We start from the raw sequence: 25619 nt of genomic DNA, 5'->3' as shown, positions 1-25619 counted from the left end.
GATGTCAGCTCTTTTCCAGCTTCCACCACGCGCTACAATCAGTCTGAAGAAGGGTCCCAACCAGAAACGTCACCTCCCAATGTTCCCAGATTTGCTGACTCACTTACTCCAGCAATTAGTGTCTATTTTTTCCAAGACCTAGTAAATCTATTTTGTTTGATATGTTCTTCATAACGGTAGTTTGACAATGCATAAGCAATAAAATATATATATTTTCTGTAAATCAAAACCCCCAACTATTGAGAATTTGTACACATGTTATTTCCTCTAGTGTGTCAAAACATCCAATTCTTCTTAAAGCAAACTTTTCTACGGTTTTGCTGAACTGGAAACTGATTCATTTAAAAATGCAGGATTTGACTGGCAGTGGAAGCTTTAGAGCATTTAAAAAAATCACAGTCAAACGAACTTGCACACAGAACACAGTGAACTCGCAGCTGAAAGAAAAACATGCTTCCTTATCTGCTCAACCATACCATTCTAGTATTCAGTTCTTAAAGTTACAGTTACCATTATATGCACTGCACTGCTCTCCCTTTAGAAAGTAAACTAACTTGTAAATTAGACAAAGAAGAATAATTTTAGAAATTTGATCTGACGACTTGACACACTCTTTCTGATCACCTGAGTAGTTTAGGGGGAGTGTAAGGTTGTGGTTCTAAAGGAGAGTCAAGTTCAGGATCGTTTATCTTTGTCTCTATTTTCTTTGGAGATGCTGATTTTACTTCTGAACGGAATAATATCAAAGTCTGACAGATCTACTTCGTCGATGCTTTGCTCTTGTACCGGTTCATCCCTTGTTGGGATCGTGTGGTTTATGTGCACACTTCTAACACGTCCTCCAAATTTTATCAAGTCCCTCCGAGTACCACACACTTCAACTACTGTTCCCACCTCCCATTTGTTTGCTTTGTAAGGGGGGCTGAGAACACAAACCTGATCAAGGGTATTGAGCCTACATTTTTTTTACTTCCACCATAATGACGTTTCTGATCAGATTATTTGAGTTCAACCTTAGGAGATAGGTTAGGTAGAACTGAACAGTCTAGTTCTGAGCCTTCTTTTCATAAGTTCAGCTGGCATATACCCTGTGGTAGATTGTGGCGTGCTACGATATTTCAGTAAGAAACTAGCTAGCCGCTGTGACATACTGAATTTTGAATCCACTTCAAGAACATGTTTCTTGAGAGCTCCTTTGACGTTTCTATCCTGACGGCTGCGCCGTTAGATGCCGGATGATAAGTTGATAACATTTAGCTCCATGAAAGTTTGGAACAGTGCAGCATGAAATTGGGGGCCATGGTCAGAGACAAGCTCTTCAGGTAATCCATGACACACAAAGATAGACTGCAATGCATCCATTGTTCTTTCTGTTGTTGCGTTTGTACCCATATGTACCACCTCAATCCACTTTGAGTGGCAATCTACCAAAACAAGAAAATTATTATTCCCGTGTTCACAGAAATCCACATGAACCCTCTGAAAGAGTCTAGTAGGCCAAGATCATATTTACAAATGGATTTGGGCAGGCCTACTTCTACACAACTGATGGGTACTACATTTGCTTGCCATTGCTTCTATGTCATTGTCCAATCCTGGCCAATACATGCAACCTCTGGCTGAGGACTTCATTCCCACAATACGTGTGTGTTCACTATGGAGTTCTATAAGTAATCTTTGTCTTAAAGAGTTAGGTACTACTACTCTGTGACCTGATTTAATACACCCTTGCTCACATGACAGTTCATGTCGTCTATTGTGATCAGGTTTTAGTTCATTAGTACATGGATTTATTTCTGACCACCCACACAAAGTTCAAGGTTCAAGGTCAGTTTATTGTCACATGTACCAGTCAAGGTACAGTGAAATTCGAATTACCATACAGCTGTATTAAACTAAAAGCAACAAGACACACATCTACATAAAAGTTAACATAAACATAAGTTAACATAAAGTTTGTTCATAGACTTGTTTTAGCACTGTGTCCTTTTGAGTTTCAGCAGCAATTTCAGCTGCTGTGACTGGAAAGTCATAGTCCACAGCTTCTGTGATGTGGATAGCACCTTCAGTGCCCACATCTGATTCCTCATGAGGCAAACGCGACAATGCATCAGCGATAGCATTTTCTTTTGAGCTGTAGTCATACTGTGACAGGAGAACTGCCCATCGCTGCATCCTCGAGGCTGCCATTGCAGGTATTGCTGACCGAGGACCAAGAATAAGTGTGCGTGCTGCAAATGCTCTTGGATTTTCTTGTCCCTGTTCTATTTCATGGGAAATTACAGCTCCTACCCCACAACTAGGTGCATCACAAGCTAACTTTAACTCACGATTTGTTTCGGAGTAAAGAGGTAATGCATCACTGGTCAAGTTCTTCTTACATGCATCATAAGCATTTTGTTGCTCTTTGGACCATTGCCATTTTTTATCCTTGTTCAACAACTTGTGAAGAGGAGCTAGCTTTGTTGCTCACTCGGGTAAGAAGCATGAGTAATACTGTACTATACCCAGGAAGGAGCGGAGTTGAGATATATTCTGTGGTGTTGGTGCATTTGCTGCAGCTTCAATCTTTTTCTTCACTGGTTGTAGTCCATGTTGATCCGCTTTCAAACCAAGATACACTACTTCGGTCTGTAAGAATGCACATTTGCTTCTTTTCAACTTTATATTGTGATCACCAAGCTTTTTCAACACTTCACTGAGTATCTCCAGATTCTCCTCCTCAGTAACAGTTGCAATCAGCAAGTCATCTTGATTGCTCAAACAATGTCATGTCCCTTGCGGAATTTTGTCCATTGTAGCTTGGAAGATTTTTGGTGCTGACTTCACACCAAAGGGTGGTTTTGTGTGGGAATACAGCCCCACGTGTGTGTTTATCTTGAGGTACAGCTGGCTCTTACGATCAACATTTAGCTGAGCATATGCATGTGACAGATCTAGCTTAGAGAATACCTTGGAAACAGCAAGTTCAGCGTATAAATCTTGTGAGGTTGGTATTGGATACTGTTCATCATCTACTGCCTGGTTGATGGCCACATTGTAGTCTCCACACAATCTCACTATGTTGTCCCCTTTCGGAACCACTACTGTTGGAGTAACTCAACGGGACAGGCCGCATCTCCGGAGAGAAGGAATAGGTGACGTTTCGGATCGAGACCCTTCTTCAGACTTCCGCAGGAACGTGCGGCTGGTGAGTGGCTGAGATTTCAGGGAGACGGGCGGGCGAGCAAAACTCAACTTCTATGTCCGGGCACCCACTGACACAGTAAGACCACCGTCCACTCACAGGCGAGGTTGTGGAATCCTGTAGCATCTACAAAGCTCCTGTGTTCATAGATCCAGACACAGGGTCGGACTTGCACCCAGCAGCCACCCGCCCAACGGTCTTCAGTTCACCGTTGTAAAGAGTAGGTGAACATGAGGACCCTGTGGACACATAGGTGATGGGACTTTGGCAGTACATATCCATGACTGGGGACACTGGGATCCAGTGGACACACAGCTGGCGGTTACACACTGGTGCACATGAGGACCATGTGGACACTCGGCTGGTGGAGCTGCCCCCCCCCCCCCCACCGCTCCTCACTCCCCCGATCTCTCTAAGGGGCGGAGGCCAGGCTCCTGGCGGGATTCCCTCTACGTCACGTGTCAGGTAGCCATTGGATTTCCCCTCTATGTCACGCGTCAGGTAGCCCGCGGGATTCATAGAAACATAGAACATAGGTGCAGGAGCAGGCCATTCGGCCCTTCGAGCCTGCACCGCCATTCAATATGATCATGGCTGATCATCCAACTCAGTATCCCGTACCTGCCTTCTCTTCATACCCCCTGATCGCTTTAGCCACAAGGGCCACATCTAACTCCCTCTTAAATATAGCCAATGAACTGGCCTCAACTACCTCTGTGGCTGAGAATTCCACAGATTCACCACTCTCTGTGTGAAAAAAAACGTTCTCATCTCGCTCCACCAGCCGAGTGTCCACATGGTCCTCATGTGCACCAGTGTGTATCCGCCAGCTGTGTGTCCACTGGATCCCAGTGTCCCCAGTCATGGATATGCAGTGCCAAAGTCCCATCACCTGTGTGTCCACAGGGTCCTCATGTTCACCTACTCTTTACAACGGTGAACTGAAGACCGTTGGGCGGGTGGCTGCTGGGTGCAAGTCCGACCCTGTGTCCAGATCTATGAACACAGGAGCTTTGTAGATGCTACAGGATTCCACAACCTCGCCTGTGAGGTCCTTAAACTGTGACCCCTTGTTCTGGACTTCCCCAACATGGGGAACAATCTTCCTCCATCTAACCTGTCCAGCCCCTTAAGAACTTTGTACGTTTCTATAAGATTCCCAAGACGTCTCGCCCTCAGGTGGTTCTGAGCCCCGCCCCACGTCACGCCGTCAGGTGGACCGCGACCCCTGTCTACGTCACGTCGTCAGGGAGACCGTGAGTCCAGCCCCACGTCACGCCGTCAGCTGGACCGCGACCCCTGTTTACGTCACGTCGCCAGGGAGACCGTGAGCCCCGCCCGACGTCACGCCGTCAGCTGGACCGCGACCCCTGTTTACGTCACGTCGTTAGGGAGACCGTGTGTCTAAACGACGTCACGCCGTCAGGTGGATCGCGAGCCCCGCCCCGCTGTACGTCACGCCGTCGGGTGGATCGCGAGCTCCGCCCCACGTCACGCCGTCAGGTGGATCGCAAGCCCCGCCCCACGTCACGCCGTCATGGCGACCGCGAACTCCGCGAGGATGGCGGTTTAACGGTCGGAGAGCGAGGGAGCGCCCGAGGGGACGGAGGATGGAGCGGGGAGAGACGACAGGTGGGGCCGAGTGGCGCAGGGTGGGGTCTGAGAAGGAGAGAAGGGCGTAGCGGTGGGGGGAGAGTGGGGTGGGAGAAGGACGGGCAGTGAGGGGTGTAGGCAGGGTGGGAGGGAGGGAGGGCATGGGGCTGGAGGGGAGGATGGTTGCGCAGGGGTAACAAGGAGGATGGAGAGGAGATAGCAAGGGTTATGGGAGTGGAGCGGGTGGGGAGGGGGCAGGGGGATGGGCACAGGATCGAGGGGGGGGGCAGAGGGGATGGTGAGGGTTTAGGACACGTGAGGCAGACACAGAGGGGCATTGGGATTGGAACTGGGGAGGGGGAGATTAGGAGGGAGACATGGAGGGGGTTGTAGCTGGGAGACTGAGCCTAGCCAGGGAGGTAAAGGGGGTGCAGACAGCACCAGAGGTCATCTGTCTCTAGTCCGCTCTGCAGCATCCTGTCTCAATGTACAAGACATGGGGAGACCACACCTGCTGTGATATGTACAGTTCTGATCACCCTGCTACAGGAAGGGTGTTAGTAAACCGCAAAAGATGCAACATAGATTGATGGATTACCTGGATTGGAGGGTTTGAGTGAGAAGGAGAGGCTGGACAGGCTGGGATTGATTTCCATGGAGCGAAGAAACTAAGGGGATGACCTTTTGTTTATAAAATCACGTGAGCACAGATCGGGTGAAGTTCTGAAACTAGGGTCTGTAGGTTTAATGTGAGAGGGGGAAAATTAAAGGGGACTTGTGGTGCTGCATGCCTCTTTGTATTCCAACATTGATTAAAGTTCCAGCAGCCAGATTTGTTGCTTCCCTGACTGATGTCGTGTTTGTTTCTGGAAGCGGATAGAGCGAGAACAATGGGCTCTACATGTCAGAGACAGAGGCAAGGTCTGGTGAAGGGCCACAGGGAACATTAGAGCAACAGACACACGGAAGGCTGAGAGGTAAGAGGGAGCTGGGACTGGAAGATGGGTGTGTGTTTTGTCTTGCTTACTCCTCATTAAGATCTCACCTCTTCCTTTATCTATTTGAATTTAGATCATCCAGACATGGCTGATTAGACTCTCTTCCCTAGAATCACCTCCCAAAGCACTCTACCCTTTTACACCACAACACAAAAGGGGCAGAAGTCAGAGTAGGCCACCTGTCTCCTCAAACCTGCCCCATTATTTAATGTGACCAGAGCCAATTTGCTCCACGCCTCAACCCCTCTCATGTGCCAACTGCACATTGCTTTCCATTCCCTGATCTTTGAAAAACAGACCTGTGACCTCTTTATCATCAACAATTTAACCTCCAGGGTGGAGAATTCCAGCATCACCATGCTCTCCCTGAACGTGCCTGAACAATTATGGTGTAATTACCATAATTTGCAAATTCAGTAACAAATTTAGCTACACAGTCATCCAACTTGTTAATGTAGATAACAAACAACAGTGGAACAGCACCAGCTTCTGCATCACTCCACTGGTCACAGGCCTCCAATGAGAAAAACAGTGCTCCGAAACTACACATTGACTACTTCCTCCAAGCCAATCTTGAATCCAATTGTCTAGCTTGCCTTGGATTCCATGTGATCTAACCTTCCTCGCGAGCCTACCATATGGCAACTTGTCAAAGGTGTTCTCGAGTCCATATAAACTGCCCTGGTCACTGTCCTACCCTCATCTTCGAAATATGCTTGTCAGGTTTGTGAGATAGGATTTCCCATGGATAAAGCAATGCTGAGTAGACAATAGACAATAGGTGCAGGAGGATACCATTCAGCCCTTCGAGCCAGCACACCCATTCAATGCGATCATGGCTGATCACTCTCAATCAGTACCCCGTTCCTGCCTTCTCCCCATACCCCCTCACTCCGCTATCCTTAAGAGCTCTATCCAGCTCTCTCTTGAAAGCATCCAACGAACTGGCCTCCACTGCCTTCTGAGGCAGAGAATTCCACACCTTCACCACTCTCTGACTGAAAAAGTTCTTCCTCATCTCCGTTCTAAATGGCCCACCCCTTATTCTTAAACTGTGGCCCCTTGTTCTGGACTCCCCCAACATTGGGAACATGTTTCCTGCCTCTAATGTGTCCAATCCCCTAATTATCTTATATGTTTCAATAAGATCCCCCCTCATCCTTCTAAATTCCACTGTATACAAGCCTAATTGATCCAGCCTTTCAACATACGACAGTCCCGCCATTCCGGGAATTAACCTGGTGAACCTACGCTGCACGCCCTCAATAGCAAGAATATTCTTCCTCAAATTTGGAGACCAAAACTGCACACAGTACTCCAGGTGCGGTCTCACCAGGGCCCGGTACAACTGTAGAAGGACCTCTTTGCTCCTATACTCAACTCCTCTTGTTATGAAGGCCAACATGCCATTGGCTTTCTTCACTGCCTGCTGTACCTGCATGCTTCCTTTCAGTGACTGATGCACTAGGACACCCAGATCTCGTTGAACACCCCCTCTCCTAACTTAACACCATTCAGATAATAATCTGCCTTTCTATTCTTACTTCCAAAGTGAATAACCTCACACTTATCTACATTAAACTGCATCTGCCATGTATCCGCCCACTCACACAACCTGTCCAAGTCACCCTGCAGCCTTATTGCATCTTCCTCACAATTCACACTACCTCCCAGCTTAGTATCATCTGCAAATTTGCTAATGGTACTTTTAATCCCTTCATCTAAGTCATTAATGTATATCGTAAATAGCTGGGGTCCCAGCACCGAACCTTGCGGTACCCCACTGGTCACTGCCTGCCATTCCGAAAGGGACCCATTTATCCCCACTCTTTGCTTTCTGTCTGTCAACCAATTTTCTATCCATGTCAGTACCCTACTCCCAATACCATGTGCTCTAATTTTGCCCACTAATCTCCTATCGGATTATCTCCAATCCGACCTCGAGTCATACTGCACAGAAGCAGGCTCTTCTGTTCAACTAGGCTATCCAGACCAGATTTCCTATCTACACTAGTCCCACCTGCCAGAATGTGGCCCATATCCCTCTAAACCTTTCTTATCCAAGTGCCTGTCCAAATGTCTTTTAAATGTTTTTACAGCACCTGCCTTAACCTCCTCCTCTGGCAGCTCGTTCTGTGTGAAAATGCGGCCCTCAGATTTCTATTGAATCTTTTCCCTCTCACATTAAACTTAAGTCCCTCTGGTTCTTGATTTCCCTACTCAGGATAAAATTTCGCAAGTTACACGAGTAGAATTGGGCCATTTAGTCAATCGAGACCACTCCACCATTCAATCATGACTGATCTCTACCTCCTAATCCCATTTTCCTGCCTTCTCCCCATAGCCCTTGACACTTGTTCTAATCAAGAATGTCTATCTCTGTCTTAAAAATATCCACTGACTGCCCTCTGTGGCAATGCGTTCCACAGATTAACTACCCTCTGACTAAAGAAGTTCCTCCTTACCTCGTTTCTAAAAGAGTGCCCTTTCATTCTGTGGCTATAACCTCTGGTCCAAAACATGCTTTCCACATCCACTCTATGCCTTTCATTATTCTGTAATTTTCAATGAGGTCCCCCCTCAACTTTCTAAACTCTGGCGAGTGGAGGCCCAGTGCTGTCAAATGCTCAGACTAGATAGACGATAATGTATTCACCTTCATATGACCACCTCTTACCCTCCTGTGCTCAAAGGAATAAAGCCCTAGCCTGCCCAGCTCCCCCTTGTTAAAGAAAACTTTAACACAAACTTTAAAACACAACACAAAGACCTGGCAATACAATCAAGAATTAATTCAAAAGCGCCAAATACAGTGATCACTGGGAGCAATCTTAAGAGATTGCTCAACGAACAAAGATTCATCTGCTTCTTGTGTACAGACTTTCCTTTTGATATTTGGTTTACTATAGCAAACACTTTAGAGGTTTTCCTTCCTCCAAATGGTCTTATAACAAATATACATCGCGCACTTTCGAAAACACAGCAGAGTAAACACAGCCAAATTCCACACCATTACAGATAAGCAAATATCCTGTTACCCTTTCAACCTTATTTTATTTTATGATTGCGATTTGTCCTTTGACAACAGAGAACAGAATCTGACTAAAGTAAACTGCAGTGTCAGCTACGCATGCTCAGTTTCAACCTTCTTTGAAGCACAGAATTATTATAATGCATGAAGTGGATTTTAAACATTTTAAGCCCTGTCCCATTCTGTCTTCTTGAAGTATTGCAATTTATCTTTGTCACCCTATAGCTCAGGCCCTCATGTCCTGGCAACATCTTCATCGATCTTCTTTGCATTCTTTCCAGCTTAACAATATCCTTCCTCCAACAGGGTGACCAAAACTGAACACAATACTTCAAATTGGGCCTTACCAACAACTTGTACAACTGGTAACATAACATCTCAATTTTTATACTCATTGATGAAGGCCAATGTACCTAAAGGCTTCTTGACCACATTATCGACCTGTGAGGCCACTTTGAGTGAACTGAGCACCTGCACTTTCAAGATCCCTCTGCCCTACAACACTCCCCAGGGCCCTGCCATTCTCTGTGAAGATGCTCCCCTGGTTTGACTTTCCCAAATGCAATGATGCCTTGCTCCTATCTGCATTAAACTCCATTAACCATTCCTCAGCCCAATTACATAGCTGATGAAGATCCTGTTGTGAATTTTGCTATCTGCAATAGCACTCACTTTAGTGTCATCTGCAAACTTGCAATTCATGACTTGTACATTCTCATCCAAATCATTGATGTAAACCACTAACAGATATGGACTCAGCACCGATCCCTGAGGCGCACCACTAGTCACAAGCCTCCAGTCTGAAAAACTACTTTCCACCATCTGCTTCAGCTTTCTTCCATGAAGCCAATTCTCTATCCAGCATTCCCTTCCAGAGTAGCCAACCTGACCAAATTCCTTGCTGAAAACTATATAGAAAAATGTAAATTACATTTTTAGATGCTTCTTCAAATAGCTAAATTAGATTTGTATTTCGAATCTTCCATATGCAAAACCATGCTGACTATTCCTAATCGGACAAGAATCAGAGTAGTTAGGTTCCTGTTAAACCTTCCCCACTCACTTAATTTTTTTTTTAGGTTTTACATCAAAAGGTAGTGGATATATGGAACAAGCTGCCAGAGGAGGTAGTTTGAGCAGGTATTATCATAACATTTAATAAACATTTGAACAGGGTAAGGATAGGTTTAGAAGGATATGGGCCAAATCCAGGCAGGTAGGATTAGTGTTGATGGGGCATATGGGTCGGCGTGGGGAAGTTGGACCGAAAGGCCTGTTTCCACGCTGTGTGACTATGACTCTAATCGGCCCATGTCTATCCAAATGCATGTATATCTTATCTCATAATCCTCCCCTGTAATTTACCAACTACAGATGTTAGGCTTACTGGTCTATAGTTCCCAGGTTTTTCCTTGCAGCCCTTCTTAAATAGGGGCACAACATTAGCCACCCTCCACTCGTGCGGCACCTTACCCATGCCTAATGATGATTCATATATCTCAGCCAGGGATCCTGCAATTCTTCTCAAGCTACCTACGGTATTCTCGGATATGTCTGATCAGATGCAGGAGATTTATGTACTTTCAATTACCTTAGGACATCCAGCACCTCTTCAACCATATTACAGACTGTCCTAATTGAGGACCTTGCCCATCTCCTGCAGCACATCGAGATAACCATTTTGGTTTCTGGAGGACCCTATTCTCTCTCTATTTACCCTCTTTATCTTAATGTACATAAAATCTCTCTGGATTTTCCTTAATATTATTACCCTATTTTTTGCCCTCCTGATTTTCCCAAAACTTCTCCAGGGTTACACTTGATCCCAGCTGCCTATGCAAGTTCCATGCCACCTTTTTCCAGACAAGAGGCTCAATTTCTCTGATCATGCAGGCTTCCTTACTCCCACCTGCCTTGCCCTTTGCTCGAATTGGAACATGCATGCTCTGAGCTCATGCCATCACACTTTTAATAGCATCCCACTTTCCAGATGTTTCTTTGCCTGCAAACAACCTACTCCATCAACTTGAGCAAGTTCCTGTCTCATACCATCAAAGTTACACTAGTCCCAATTTAGAATTTTAACTGTGGGCCCACCCTCTCTTTATCCATAACTATTTTAAAGTTAATAGAACTGTGGTCACTGGCCCTAAAATGCTCATCCACTGACATTTCAGGCACTTGCCTGTCCCAATTTCCAAAGAGAAGATCAAGCTTTGCCCTCTCTGATAGTGGCCTCTACATACAGTGCATTCAGAAAGTATTCAGACTCCTTCACTTTTCCACATTTTGCTACATTACAGCCTTATTTTAAAATGGATGAAATTCATTTTTTAATCATAAATACCCCATAATAAAAAAACAAAAACAGGTGTTTAGAAATTTTTGCAAAATAATGAAAAAGAAATAACTGATATAGGACATTTACATAAGTATTCAGACCCTTTATTCAGTACTTTGCTGAGGCACCTCTGGCAGCGATTACAGCCTCAAGTCCTCTTGGGTATGGCGCTACAAGCTTGGCACACCTATATTTGGGTAATTTCTCCCATTCTTCTCTGCAGATTCTCTCAAGCTGTCAGGTTGGATGGGGAGAGTCGATGCACGGCTATTTTCAGGCCCATCCAGAGATGTTCGATCAGGTTCAAGTCCGGGCTCTGGCTGGGCCACTCAAGGACATTCACAGACTTGTCACAAAGCCACTGCTGCATTGTCTTGACTGTGTGCTGAGGGCCATTGTCCTGTTGGAAGGTGAACGCCCGCCCCAGTCTGAGGTCCAGAACGCTCTGGAGCAGGTTTTCATCAAGGATCTCTCTGTACTTTGCTCCATTCATCTTTCCCTCGATCATGAATAGTCTCCCAGTTCCTGCCACTGAAAAACATCCCCACAGCATGATGCTGCCACCACCATGCTTCACCGTAGATATGGTATTGGTCAGGTGATGAGCGGTGCTGCTTGAAAGATTTCAATCTTGGTTTCATCAGACCAGAGAATCATGTTTCTCATGGTCTGAGAGTCCTTTAGGTGCCTTTTGGCAAACTCCAAGCGGGCTATCATGTGCCTTTTACTGAGGAGTGGCTTCTGCTGGCCATTCAACCATAAAGGTCTGATTGGTGGAGTGCTGCAGATATAGTTGTCTGGAAAATTCTCCCATCTTCACAGAGGAACTCTGGAGCTCTGTTAGAGTGACTATTGGGTTCTTGGTCACCTCCCTGACCAAGGCCCTTCTCTCCCGATTGCTTAGTTTGGCCGGGCGGCCAGCTCTATGAAGAGTCCTGGTGGTTCCAAAGTTCTTCCATTTAAGAATGATGGAGGCCACTATGCTCTTCGGGACCTGCAATTCTTCAGAAATTGTTTTATACCCTTCCCCAGATACGTCTCAACACAATCCTGTCTCGGACGTCTATGGACAATTCCATCATTTTCATGGCTTGGTTTTTACTCTGACATGCACTGTCAACTGTGGGACCTTATGTAGATAGCTGTATACCTTTCCAAGTCATGTCCAATCAATTTAATTTACCACTGGTGGACTCTAGTCAAGTTGTAGGAACATCTCGAGGATAATCAATAGAAATAGAATGAACAAAAGCTCAATTTTGAGTGTCATAGCAAAGGGTCTGAATACTTATGTAAATATGATATTTCAGTTATTTCTTTTTTAGTTCTTTTCAAAAATTTCAAAACACCTGTTTTCGCTTTTTTATTCTGGGGTATTGTGTGTAGATTGATGAAAACAAAAGTGAATTTAATCCATTTTAAAATAAGGCTGTAACAGAGCACAATGTAGAAGAACTGAAGGGGTCTGAATACTTTCTGAATGCACTATTACCTGAAGAAACTTTCCTGAATTAATTTGACAAATTCCATCCTATCGCAACCCTTTGCACTCTGTCAGTCCCAGTCTATATTGGGAAAGTCAAAATTGCCGATGGTGGTAACTCTATTAGTCAGCTGTCGGAAATCTCCTCGCAGATTTGTTCTTATAATTCCTGTTGACTATTTAAGGGCCTCTAGTACACTCCCAACAAGCTAATCATCTGTTTTTTATTTCTCAGCTCCACCCCTATAACCTCACTGCAAGACCCATCAGAAATGTCATCTGATTACTGCTGTGACATTCTTCTTAATCAACCGAGCACCATCCCCTCCTCTTTTACCCCCACCTCTATCTTGTACCTCTCGCACCTGTACCCGAGATCATTAAGCTGCCAGTTCTGTACCTCTCTTTGCGATGTTTGTGTAATGTTTAAAATGTCCCAGTCGCATGTACCTATCCAAGACTTGCCCATCAGGCCTCTCCCATTAAATAGATGCAATTCAATAGAAACAAAGAAACATAGAAAATAGGTGCAGGAGGAGGCCATTCGGCCCTTTGAGCCAGCACCGCCATTCATTAGGATCATGGCTGATCATCCACAATCAGTAAAACCCAGAAGTAATCAGGAAGCAGAGGGTGATGGTGGAAGGTTGCTTCTCAGAATGGAGGCCTGTGACTGGTGGTGTGCCACAGGGATCGGTGCTGGGCCCGTTAATGTTTGTCATCTACGGCAATAATTTGGATGAGAACATACAGGACAAGATCAGCAAGTTTGCTGATGATACAAAAGTTAGTGGTTTTGCAGATAGTGAAGATGGTTGTGAACGATTGCAGCAGGATCTGGAATGTTTGGCCACGTGGGTGGAGGAATGGTTGATTGAATTTAATACAGAGAAGTGTGAGGTGTTGCATTTTGGGTTGTCGAACAAGAGCAGGACCTACACAGTAAATGGTAAGCCTCTGGGTAGTGTTGTAGAGCAGAAGGATCTAGGAGTACAAGTGCATGGTTCCTTGAAGGTCGAGTCGCAGGTAGATAATGTGGTCAGAAAGGCTTTTGGCACTTTGGCGTTCATCAGTCAGAGTATTGAGTATAGAAGTTGGGAGGTCATGTTGCAGTTGAAGAAGACCGCATTTAGACCGCATTCAGTTCTGGGCACCATGTTATTGGAATGATATTGTCAAGCTTGAAAGGGTTCAGAGGATGTTGCCAGGACTAGAGGGTGTGAGCTAAAGGGAGAGGTTGAGTAGGCTGGGTCTTTGTTCCATGAAGCTGAGGAGGATGAGGGGAGATCTTATAGAGGCACACAAAATCATGAGAGGAATAGATCGGGTCGATGCACATAGTCTTTTACCCAGAGTGGGGGAATCGAGGACCAGGGGACATAGGTTCAAGGTGAAGGGGAAAAGATTTAATAGGAATGTGAGGAGTTTTTTTTTCACGTAGAGAGTGGTGGGTGTGTGGAACAAGCTGCCAGAGGAGGTAGTTGAGGCTGGACCTATCCCATCGTTTAAGAAACAGTTGGACAGGTATATGGATAGGACAGGTTTGGAGGGTTATGGACCAAGTGCAGGTAAGTGGGACTAGGGTAGCTGGGACATTGTTGGTCGGTGTGGGCGAGTTGGGCCGAAGAGCCTGTTTCCACAATGCATCACTCTATGACTCTAACCCATGCCTGCCTTCTCCCCTTAGCCTTTGATTCCACTAGCCCCAAGAGCTCTATCTAACTCTCTTTTAAATTCTTCCAGTGAATTTGCCTACACTGCCTTCTGTGGCAGAGAATTCCACAAATTCGCAAATTCTCTGCTCTCTGGGTGATTCCACAAATTCACAACAGTCCTACGTTGCTTCCTGCTGTGCTATCCCGCCGAGTGGGCTTTCTTTATCACCTTCCATACCTAGTTCCAGCCTCAGTTCTCTCAGTTCTACAATGAAGCCCACCCCCCCCCCCCCCCCCCCCTCCATCCAGCAATTTTAATTTAAACCCACCCGACTACCAGCAGCAAACTTTCCTGCCAGGATATTGGTTGGTCTCCAGTTCAGGTGTAACCCGTCCTTCTTGTATGGATCACCTCTGCCCCAGAAGAGATTCCAATGGTTCAAAAATCTAAATCCCTAACCACACATTTATCTGTCCAAATTTCGTGTACCTGCCCTCATTAGCATGTGGTACTGGAGGTCCTGCTTTTGAACCATTTGCCTAACTACGTATATTCATTTTGCGGGACCTCTTCCATTTTCCTAATGTTATTGGTGCCAACATGCACAGCAATCACCCTCCCCTTGAGAATGTCCATGCCTGTCCAAATGCTGGTAGATCCAGTCCCTCCAACTTCTCTCAAATAACCTCTGCGCCACTGATGTCGGGCCCACTGTTCTGTAGTTCCCTGATTTATTCTTGCTGCCCTTTTCAATAATTCCCTTCTTAAATAGCCTTGTTCAAAACATCTCACAGTGGTGCAGCTAATATAGCTGCTGAACAGGTCAGGCAGCATCTCGGGAGAGAAGGAATGGGTGACGTTTGGGGTCGAGACCCTTCTTCAGACTGATGTCAGTGGGGCGGGACAAAGGAAGGATATAGGTGGAGACAGTAAGATAGAGGGAGAACTGGGAAGGGGAGGGGAAGAGAGGGACAGAGGAACTATCTAAAGTTGGAGAAGTCAATGTTCATACCGCTGGGCTGCAGGCTGCCCAAGCGAAATCTCCCCTCATCCTCCTATGCTCCATGTAACAAAGACCCAGCCTACTCAACCTCTCCCTTTAGCTCACACCCTCTAGTCCTGGCAACATCCTCTGAACCCTTTCAAGCTGATAATATTTTTCCTGTAACATGGTTCCCAGAACTGAACACAATATTCTAAATGCGGTCTCACCAAGGTCTTCTTCAACTGCAATATGACCTCCCAACTTCTCATATTGCTATATCCTTCCTTTGTCCCGCCCCCCTGACATCAGTCTGAAAAAGGGTCTCGACCCGAAACATCACCATTCCTTCTCTCCTGAGATGCTGCCTGACCTGCTGAGTTACTCCAGCATTTTGTGAATAAATACCTTCGATTTGTACCAGCATCTGCAGTTATTTTCTTACACTAATATAGCTGCTGCCTCGGCTCTCCCATCATCTGGCAACGAACAAGACCTCGGGTGCTGACTGTGTGGAATTTACACATTCTCCCTTTGATCTTGTGGGTGACCTCTCAGCTCCCAAAACATCAATGATGGTACTTTCTTTTAATTCTATCATTTACATTGTTCTGTGTTGTGGCTTATTATACCTGGAGTATTGTGTACAGTTTTGGTCTCCTAATCTGAGGAAAGACATTCTAGCCTTAGAGAGAGTACGGAGAAGGTTCACCAGATTGATCCCTGGGATGGCAGGACTTTCATATGAAGAAAGACTGAATAGACTGGGCTTGTACTCGCTGGAATTTAGAAGACTGAGGGGGGATCTTATTGAAACATATAAAATTCTTAAGGGGTTGGAGAGGCTAGATGCGGGAAGATTGTTCCCGATGTTGGGGAAGTCCAGAACCAGGGGTCACAGCTTAAGGATAAGGGGGAAGCCTTTTAGGACCGAGATGAGAAAATATTTCTTCACACAGAGAGTGGTGAGTCTGTGGAATTCTCTGCCACAGAAGGTAGTTGAGGCCAGTTCATTGGCTATATTTAAGAGGGAGTTAGATGTGGCCCTTGTGGCTAAAGGGATCAGGGGGTATGGAGAGAAGGCAGGTACAGGTTACTGAGCTGGATGATCAGCCATGATCATATTGAATGGCGGTGCGTACAGGCTCGAAGGGCCGAATGGCCTACTCCTGCACCTATTTTCTATGTTTCTATGTGGCAAATGGAGCAATTTTTGTGGGTAGAATGGGAAGAGGTAGCGGGAAAGGGGGTGGGGGGAGAGGATGGGGGAATAGGAGAAGGGAGAGATTGTAACATATTTACCGAAACGGCGCAATGAAATTCTTATTTGCAGTACCATAATACGTCTGAACAATAACATAAAAACAAATACATTTTCAGTTCATTAATAAAAACAATATTAGTGAAAAACAAAAAAAGCCCAAAGATAAAATGGGGGAGAATAACATAGTTGAGGGTAGGATTTTTTTTAAAGGATGGTTGGTGTGCACTCAAAGGTCCTGTTTCCATGCTGTTTATCTCTGACTCTGTCCCAACAACTACACTGTTCTGCCGCTGTAGGACCGTGTGTGGCTCACCCTTCATCCCGCATCCTTGTCAACTCCAAACAACAGAAACCAACACTTTTAGACATTTGTGGTGGTATAAAAGCTTTATCCCTGAAATTAGGTGAGTTAATCTCTTTTGGGCTATTTTCAATGCAAATATACTGTTAAATAACGATACCAACATTGCACATAGTATTTCAGGTATGGCTAAACTTAAACTGTATTTTCATCTCCAACACCGCTTGCAATAAATCCCAATGTGCTGCTTACCTTCCTGACGTTTGTCGCACTTTCATGTCGACTGTCAGGTGTCTCATGCACAAGAACACCTCGATCTGTCTGCACTCCACCCACTTTTAATTTCTACTGCCTTTTCATACTTTACACAAGTGCTTAACCTCGCATTGTTTTTCATTAAGTTCCGTTCGCCCGGTATAAACCCATTTTTGCTATTGAGGGCGTGCAGCGTAGGTTCACTAGGTTAATTCCCGGAATGGCGGGACTGTCGTATGTTGAAAGGCTGGAGCAATTAGGCTTGTATACACTGGAATATAGAAGGATGAGGGGGGATCTTATTGAAACATATAAGATAATTAGGGGATTGGACACATTAGAGGCAGGAAACATGTTCCCAATGTTGGGGGAGTCCAGAACAAGGGGCCACAGTTTAAGAATAAGGGGTAGGCCATTTAGAACGGAGATGAGGAAGAACTTTTTCAGTCAGAGAGTGGTGAAGGTGTGGAATTCTCTGCCTCAGAAGTCAGTGGAGGCCAGTTCGTTGGATGCTTTCAAGAGACAGCTGGATAGAGCTCTTAAGGATAGCGGAGTGAGGGGGTATGGGGAGAAGGCAGGAACAATAGACAATAGGTGCAGGAGTAGGCCATTCAGCCCTTCGAGCCAGCACCGCCATTCAATGCGATCATGGCTGATCACTCTCAATCAGTACCCCGTTCCTGCCTTCTCCCCATACCCCCTCACTCCGCTATCCTTAAGTGCTCTATCCAGCTCTCTCTTGAAAGCATCCAATGACTGTCCCGCCATTCCGGGAATTAACCTAGTAAACCTACGCTGCACGCCCTCAATAGCAAGAATATCCTTCCTCAAATTTGGAGACCAAAACTGCACACAGTACTCCAGGTGCGGTCTCACCAGGGCCCGGTACAACTGTAGAAGGACCTCTTTGCTCCTATACTCAACTCCTCTTGTTACGAAGGCCAACATTCCATTGGCTTTCTTCACTGCCTGCTGTACCTGCATGCTTCCTTTCATTGACTGATGCACTAGGACACCCAGATCTCGTTTTACTCCCCCTCCTCCTAACTTGACACCATTCAGATAATAATCTGCCTTTCTATTCTTACTTCCAAAGTGAATAACCTCACACTTATCTACATTAAACTGCATCTGCCATGTATCCGCCCACTCACACAACCTGTCCAAGTCACCCTGCAGCCTTATTGCATCTTCCTCACAATTCACACTACCCCCCAGCTTAGTATCATCTGCAAATTTGCTAATGGTACTTTTAATCCCTTCGTCTAAGTCATTAATGTATATCGTAAATAGCTGGGGTCCCAGCACCGAACCTTGCGGTACCCCACTGGTCACTGCCTGCCATTCCGAAAGGGACCCATTTATCCCCACTCTTTGCTTTCTGTCTGTCAACCAATTTTCTATCCATGTCAGTACCCTACCCCCGATACCATGTGCCCTAATTTTGCCCACTAATCTCCTATGTGGGACCTTGTCGAAGGCTTTCTGAAAGTCGCGGTACACCACATCCACTGACTCTCCCCTGTCAATTTTCCTAGTTACATCCTCAAAAAATTCCAGTAGATTTGTCAAGCATGATTTCCCCTTCGTAAATCCATGCTGACTCGGAATGATCCCGTTACTGCTATCCAAATGCTCAGCAATTTCGTCTTTTATAATTGACTCCAGCATCTTCCCCACCACTGATGTCAGACTAACTGGTCTATAATTACCCGTTTTCTCTCTCCCTCCCTCCTTTCTTAAAAAGTGGGATAACATTTGCTATCCTCCAATCCACAGGAACTGATCCTGAATCTATAGAACATTGAAAAATGATCTCCAATGCTTCCACTATTTCTAGAGCCACCTCCTTAAGTACCCTGGGATGCAGACCATCAGGCCCTGGGGATTTATCAGCCTTCAGTCCCATCAGTCTACCCAAAACCATTTCCTGCCTAATGTGGATTTCCTTCAGTTCCTCTATCACCCTAGGTTCTCCGGTCCCTAGAACATTTGGGAGATTGTGTGTATCTTCCTCAGTGAAGACAGATCCAAAGTAACGGTTTAACTCGTCTGCCATTTCTTTGTTCCCCATAATAAATTCCCCTGTTTCTGTCTTCAAGGAACCCACATTTGCCTTGACTATTTTTTTCCTCTTCACGTACCTAAAAAAACTTTTGCTATCCTCCTTTATATTATTGGCTAGTTTACCCTCGTACCTCATCTTTTCTCCCGGTATTGCCTTTTTAGTTAACTTTTGTTGCTCTTTAAAAGAGTCCCAATCCTCTGTCTTCCCACTCTTCTTTGCTATGTTATACTTCCTCTCCTTAATTTTTATGCTGTCCCTGACTTCCCTTGTCAGCCACAGGTGTCTCTTACTCCCCTTAGAGTCTTTCCGCCTCTTTGGAATAAATTGATCCTGCAACCTCTGCATTATTCCCAGGAATACCTGCCATTGCTGTTCTACTACCGTCTTCCCTGCTAGGGCCTCCTTCCAGTCCAATTTTGGCCAGCTCCCGCCTCATGCCTCTGTAATCCCCTTTGCTATACTGTAATACCGACACTTCCGATTTTCCCTTCTGCCTTTCCATTTGCAGAGTAAAACTTATCATGTTGTGATCACTGCCTCCTAATGGCTCTTTTACCTCTAGTCCCCTTATCAGATCAGGATGATTACACAAACACTAAATCCAGAATTGCCTTCTCCCTGGTAGGCTCCAGTACAAGCTGTTCTAAGAATCCATCTCGAAGGCACTCTACAAACTCTCTTTCCTGGGGTCCATTTCCAACCTGATTTTCCCAGTCTACCTGCATGTTGAAATCTCCCATAACCACCGTAGCATTACATTTTTGACACGCCAATTTTATCTCCTGATTCAACTTGCACCCTATGTCGAGGCTACTGTTTGGGGGTCTGTAGATAACTCCCATTAGGGTCTTTTTACCCTTACAATTTCTCATTTCTATCCATACTGATTCAACATCTCCTGATTCTATGTCACCTCTTGCAAGGGAATGAATATCATTCCTTACCATCAGAGCAACCCCACCCCCTCTGCCCGGGTGAGGTCGGTCTTAGGTCGGTCTTAGGTCGTCTTAGGTCGATCTTAGGTCTTAGGTCGGTCTTAGGCCTTAGGTCGGTCTTAGGCCTTAGGTCGGTCTTAGGCCTTAGGTCGGTCTTAGGCCTTTGGTCGGTCTTAGGCCTTAGGTCGGTCTTAGGCCTTAGGTCGGTCTTAGGCCTTAGGTCGGTCTTAGGCCTTAGGTCGGTCTTAGGCCTTACGGTCGGTCTTAGGCCTTAGGTCGGTCTTAGGCCTTAGGTCGGTCATAGGCCTTAGGTCGGTCTTAGGCCTTAGGTCGGTCGTAGGCCTTAGGTCGGTCGTAGGCCTTAGGTCGGTCTTAGGCCTTAGGTCGGTCTTAAGCCTTAGGTCGGTCTTAGGCCTTAGGTCGGTCTTAGGCCTTAGGAATCCCCATCACAGATAAAGATTTTTTTCAAGGCCTAGAACTGTAACACAAGGAGAGAGAGAGAGAGAGAGAGAGAGAGAGAGAGAGAGAGAGAGAGAGAGAGAGAGAGAGAGAGAGAGAGAGAGAGAGAGAGAGAGAGAGAGAGAGAGAGAGGAGAGAGAGAGAGAGAGAGAGAGAGAGAGAGAGAGAGAGAGAGAGAGAGAGAGAGAGAGAGAGAAGAGAGAGAGAGAGAGAAAATAGAAGGGGAGGGGAGAGTTGAGGAGAGGGGGGACAGAAGGGGAGGGGTGAGGAGAGGGGGCAGGGGGGACAGAAGGGGTGAGGGGAGGGCAGGAAATAGAGGGGGAGGGGAGAGTTGAGGAGGGGGGACAGGAGGGGTGATGGGTGGGCAGGCAGGGGATGGGACGCGGGGCAAGGAGATGAGGGCAGGACGGTGTTTGTGAGGGGGTGGGTGTTGGGACCTGACGTGGGGGTGTGTGTTCCACACAGACCCCGAGGAGGATGTGCCTCTGTATCTCACCCCCTCCCCCTCCATCCCTCTCCCCCCTCTCCCCCCTCACTCCTCTCCCCCCTCACCCCTCTCCCCTCTCACTCCTCTCCCCTACCCCTCTCACCCCTCTGCCCCTACCCCTCTCCCCCCCTCACCCTTCTCCCCCTCACCTCTCTCCCCCTCACCCCCTCTCCCCCCTCACCCCCTCTCTCCCTTCACCCCTCTCCCCCTTCACCCCTCTCCCTCTCACCCCCTCACCCCTCTCCCCCTCACCCCTCTCCCCCCTCACCCCTCTAACTGCTCTCCCCCCTCACCCCCTCTCACCGCTCTTCCCCTAACCCCTCTCCCCCTCTCCCCTCTCCCCCCTCACCCCTCTCCCCCTCACCCCTCTCCCCCCTCACCCCTCTCCCCCTCCCCCCTCTCCCCCTCGGTTCCTGGGCTCTCCGGACCCTCTTGCTCGGCTTCCTGACGGGATTGTTCCCGCTGGAGTTGCGGTGGTCTCTTGTCCCGGCCGATCCCTGTTGCCCAGGGTCCCAGTTGTAAATTAGTTGATGTGAACGTTCGATGCGTGAAGAACAAACTAATAAAAAACACGACATCTCACCTCGAGGCTTGTGCATTCCTTGGGTGTGGGATCTGGAGCTTTATTGCATGTGATGTTCTGCAGATGCGGTTTACACCAAAGACAGCTGCAAAAGGTTGGGGGTCCTATACTCTCCCACTAGTGGAAACATCCTCACCACATCCACTTAACCTCTGACTAAAGACGTTCCTCCTCACCTCAATCCCCAATGACAAATGATCCATTGTTTAGTTTTAGTTCAGAGATACAGTGCGGAAACAGGCCCTTCGGCCCGCCGGGTCGGCGCCGCCCAGCGATCCCCGCACATTAACACTATCCTACACACACCAGGGACAATTTTTACATTTACCAAGCAAATTTCCCTACATACCTGCACCTCTTTGGAGAGTGGCGGTTCTGGCTCGGAGGGCCAAATGGCCTTCTCCTGCACCTATTTTCTAAACCGAAGATCACGGAGAAAACCTACGCAGGTCACGGGGAGAATGTGCAAAATCCGTACAGACGGCGCCCGTAGTCGGGATGGAACCCGGGTCTGCGGCGCTGCATTCGCTGTAAGGCGGAAACTCTACCGCTGTGCCACCGTGCCCCTATTGGTTCTGGGATAGTTGGCTGTTAAGAATTTCAAGATTTCAAGATCAAGATCAATTTATTGTCACATGTACCAATTAAGGTCCAGTGAAATTTGAGTTACCATACAGCCATACAGCCAAGAGAGAGCTAGATAGAGCTCATAAGGATAGCGGAGTCAGGGGGTATGGGGAGAAGGCAGGAACGGGGTACTGATTGAGAATGATCAGCCATGATCACATTGAATGGCGGTGCGTACAGGCTCGAAGGGCCGAATGGCCTACTCCTGCACCTGTTGTCTATTGTCTATTATGTGAAAAGCAACAAGACACACAGCCACATCAAGTAAAATGTAACATGAACATCCACCACAGCGGATTCCACATTCCTCACTGTGATGGAATGGAATAAAGTTAAATCACCTTCCTCTTCGCTCACCCGCGGTCGGGGCTGTTGAACCGTCTGCCGACTGTCCGAGGCCCTCGCGTCGGGGCGATCGAAACTCCCCGCGTCGGGACAGTTGACACTCTCCGCGGCACGGAGCTCCCGAGTCGGCCTCTTCTCACCAGAGACCGCAGGCATCACGGTGTTAAGGACCACAGGCCCCGCGGTTGGAGCTCCCCACAGTCGATCCCCAGCAAAGGATCGCAGCTCCGAGATGTTAAAGTCCGTGCCGCGCCCGCGGCATGAAGCGCCGGGCTGGTCTCCAGGAAAGGCCACCAACCCCTCGATGTTAGGCCGCAGTGGGGACGGAGATACGATACGGAGAAAAATCACATCTCCATCGAGGTAAGAGATTGAAAAAAGTTTCCCCCCCCCCCCTCCCCCACATAAAACCAACCAAGGAACACTAAAACATACTTTAACACATACTTAACATAACAAAGAAAGATAGAAGGGACAGACCGACTGTTGGCGAGGCAGCTCGTGCTGGTGGCGCCACCCGGTGGTAAATGTGAAGCTATCCAGCTTGGTAGCAAAAACAAGAAGACAGATTATCATCGGAATGGTGTCTGATTAGGAGAAGAGGAGATGCAACGAGACTTGGGTGTCCTTGTACATCAGTCACTGAAAGTAGGCATGCAGGTACAGCAGGCAGCGAAGAAAGCTAATGGCATGTTGGCCTTCATAAAGAGAGGATTTGAGTTTAGGAGCAAGGCGTTCCTGTTGCAGTTGTACAGGGCTCTGGTGAGACCGCACCTGGAGTATTGTGTGAGGTTTTGGTCTCGTAGTTTGAGGAAGGACATTCTTGCTATTGAGGCAGTGCAGCGTAGGTTCACCAGGATAATCCCCGGGATGGCGGGACTGACATATGATGAAAGAATGGATCGACTGGGCTTATATTTTCACTAGAATTTCGAAGGATAAGAGGGGATCTTTTAGAAACATGTAAAATTATTAAGGGATTGGACAGGCTAGATGGTGGAAAAATGTTCCCGATGTTGGAGGAGTCCAGAACCAGGGTTCACAGTTTAAGAATAAGCGGTCGGCCATTTAACCATATAACAATTACAGCACGGAAACAGGCCCGTCCGGCCCTACCAGTCCACGCCGACCACTTTCTCTGACCTAGTCTCATCTACCTGCTCTCAGACCATAACCCTCCAATCCCCTCTTATCCATATACCTATCCAATTTACTCTTAAATAATAAAATCGAGCCTGCCTCCACCACTTCCACCGGAAGCTCATTCCACACAGCCACCACCCTCTGAGTAAAGAAGTTACCCCTCATGTTGCCCCTAAACTTTTGTCCCTTAATTCTGAAGTTATGTCCCCTTGTTGGAATCTTCCCCACTCTCAAAGGGAAAGGCCTACCCACGTCAACTCTGTCCGTCCCTCTTATAATTTTAAAAACCTCTATCAAGTCCCCCCTCAACCTTCTACGCTCCAAAGAATAAAGACCCAACCTGTTCAACCTCTCTCTGTAGCTTAAGTGCTGAAACCCAGGCAGCATTCTAATAAATCTCCTCTGTACCCTCTCCATTTTGTCGACATCCTTCCTATAATTTGGCGACCAGAACTGGTCACCATACTCCAGATTCGGCCTCACCAATGCCCTGTACAATTTCAACATTACATCCCGACTTCTATATTCGATGCTCTGATTTATAAAGGCAAGCATACCAAACGCCTTCTTCACCACCCTATCCACATGAGATTCCACCTTCAGGGAACAATGCACAGTTATTCCCAGATCCCTCTGTTCCACTGCATTCCTCAATTCCCTACCATTTACCCTGTATGTCCTATTTTGATTTGTCCTACCAAAATGCAGCACCTCACACTTATCAGCATTAAACTCCATCTGCCATCTTTCAGCCCACCCTTCCAAAAGGCCCAAGTCTCTCTGTAGACTTTGAAAATCTACTTCATTATTAACTACACCACCTATCTTAGTATCATCTGCATTCTTACTAATTTAAGACTGAGATGAGAAAAAACTTTTCACCCAGAGAGTTGTGATTTTGTGGAATTCTCTGCCACAGAAGGCAGTGGAGGCCAATTCACTGGATGTATTCAAGAGAGAGTTAGATTTAGCTCTTAGGACTAACGGAATCAAGGGATTATGGGGAGAAGGCAGGCACGGGTTACTGATTGTGGATGATCAGCCATGATCACAATGAATGGCGGTGCTGGTTCGTGGGGCCGAATGGCCCACTCTTACACCTATTATTCTATGTTTAATATCCAGGACTTGAAAATCTAGAAATCGGATGTGCGGGACTCCCAAAAAATTAATTTGCAAGTGGAATTGGTAATGAGGGCAAATTCATTGCCAATTCTATATGATAGAGCATTTATATCAAGAGGACTGGAATACAAAAACAGAGATGTAATGCTGAGGCTCTATAAGGCACTGGTCAGGCTGCATTTGGAATACCGTGAGCAATTTTGCACCCCATATCAGAGGAAGGATGTGCTTGCTCTGGAGAGGGTCCAGAGGAGGTTTACGAGAATGATTCCAGGAATGAGTGGGTTAACGTACGATGAGCATTTGTCGGCACTGGGCCTGTACTCGCTGGAGTTTGGAAGGATGAGGGGGGACCTCACTGAAACTTGCTTAATGAAAGACAGTGGTAGAGTGGATGTGGAGAAGATGTTTCCACTAGTGGGAGAGTCCAGGATCAGAGGGCACAGCCTCAGAATTAAAGGACACTCTTTTAGAAAGATGAGGAGGAATTTCTTTAGTCAGAGGATAGTGGAACTCCTTGCTGAAGAGGGCTGTGGAGGCTGTCAGTGAATAAATTTTAAGGCAGAGATAGACAGATTCTTGATTAGAATGGGTGTCAAGGGTTATGGGGAGAAGGCAGGAAAATGGGATGAGGTAGCAGAGATCAGCCATGATCGAATTGCGGGGTAGACTCGATGGGCCGACTGGCCTAGTTCTACTCCGATAACATGTGAAAGTCCGGGTAAATCTCTGTGCCCTTTCCTGCTTGACATCTTT

The 25619-nt window shown here is 46.7% G+C and overlaps 1 protein-coding gene across 5 annotated transcripts in view; it reads left to right on the top strand.

The window, feature by feature from the left end:
• Positions 1-5648: 5648 nt before the first annotated feature.
• The window catches only part of LOC144612100 (EEF1A lysine methyltransferase 3-like), a 32433-nt gene continuing 12462 nt past the window's right edge, over positions 5649-25619 (top strand). The window contains exons 1-3 of one of the 5 annotated variants that reach the window (XM_078431655.1): positions 5649-5757; positions 9116-9174; positions 15727-15849. In XM_078431655.1, the coding sequence (XP_078287781.1) occupies positions 15844-15849 (6 nt within the window). In that variant the 5' untranslated portion in view covers positions 5649-5757; positions 9116-9174; positions 15727-15843. Of the gene's footprint in view, positions 5758-9115; positions 9175-9920; positions 9950-15726; positions 15850-25619 lie in introns of those variants that run through there. The other 4 variants (XM_078431654.1, XM_078431658.1, XM_078431656.1 and 1 more) reach the window with 4 other exon arrangements.

The sequence above is a fragment of the Rhinoraja longicauda genome, chromosome 43 (genome assembly GCF_053455715.1).
Source record: "Rhinoraja longicauda isolate Sanriku21f chromosome 43, sRhiLon1.1, whole genome shotgun sequence".
Lineage (NCBI taxonomy): Eukaryota > Metazoa > Chordata > Chondrichthyes > Rajiformes > Arhynchobatidae > Rhinoraja > Rhinoraja longicauda.
Note: the sequence above shows the minus strand (reverse complement) of the source record. Positions and strands in the feature narration are given on the sequence as shown.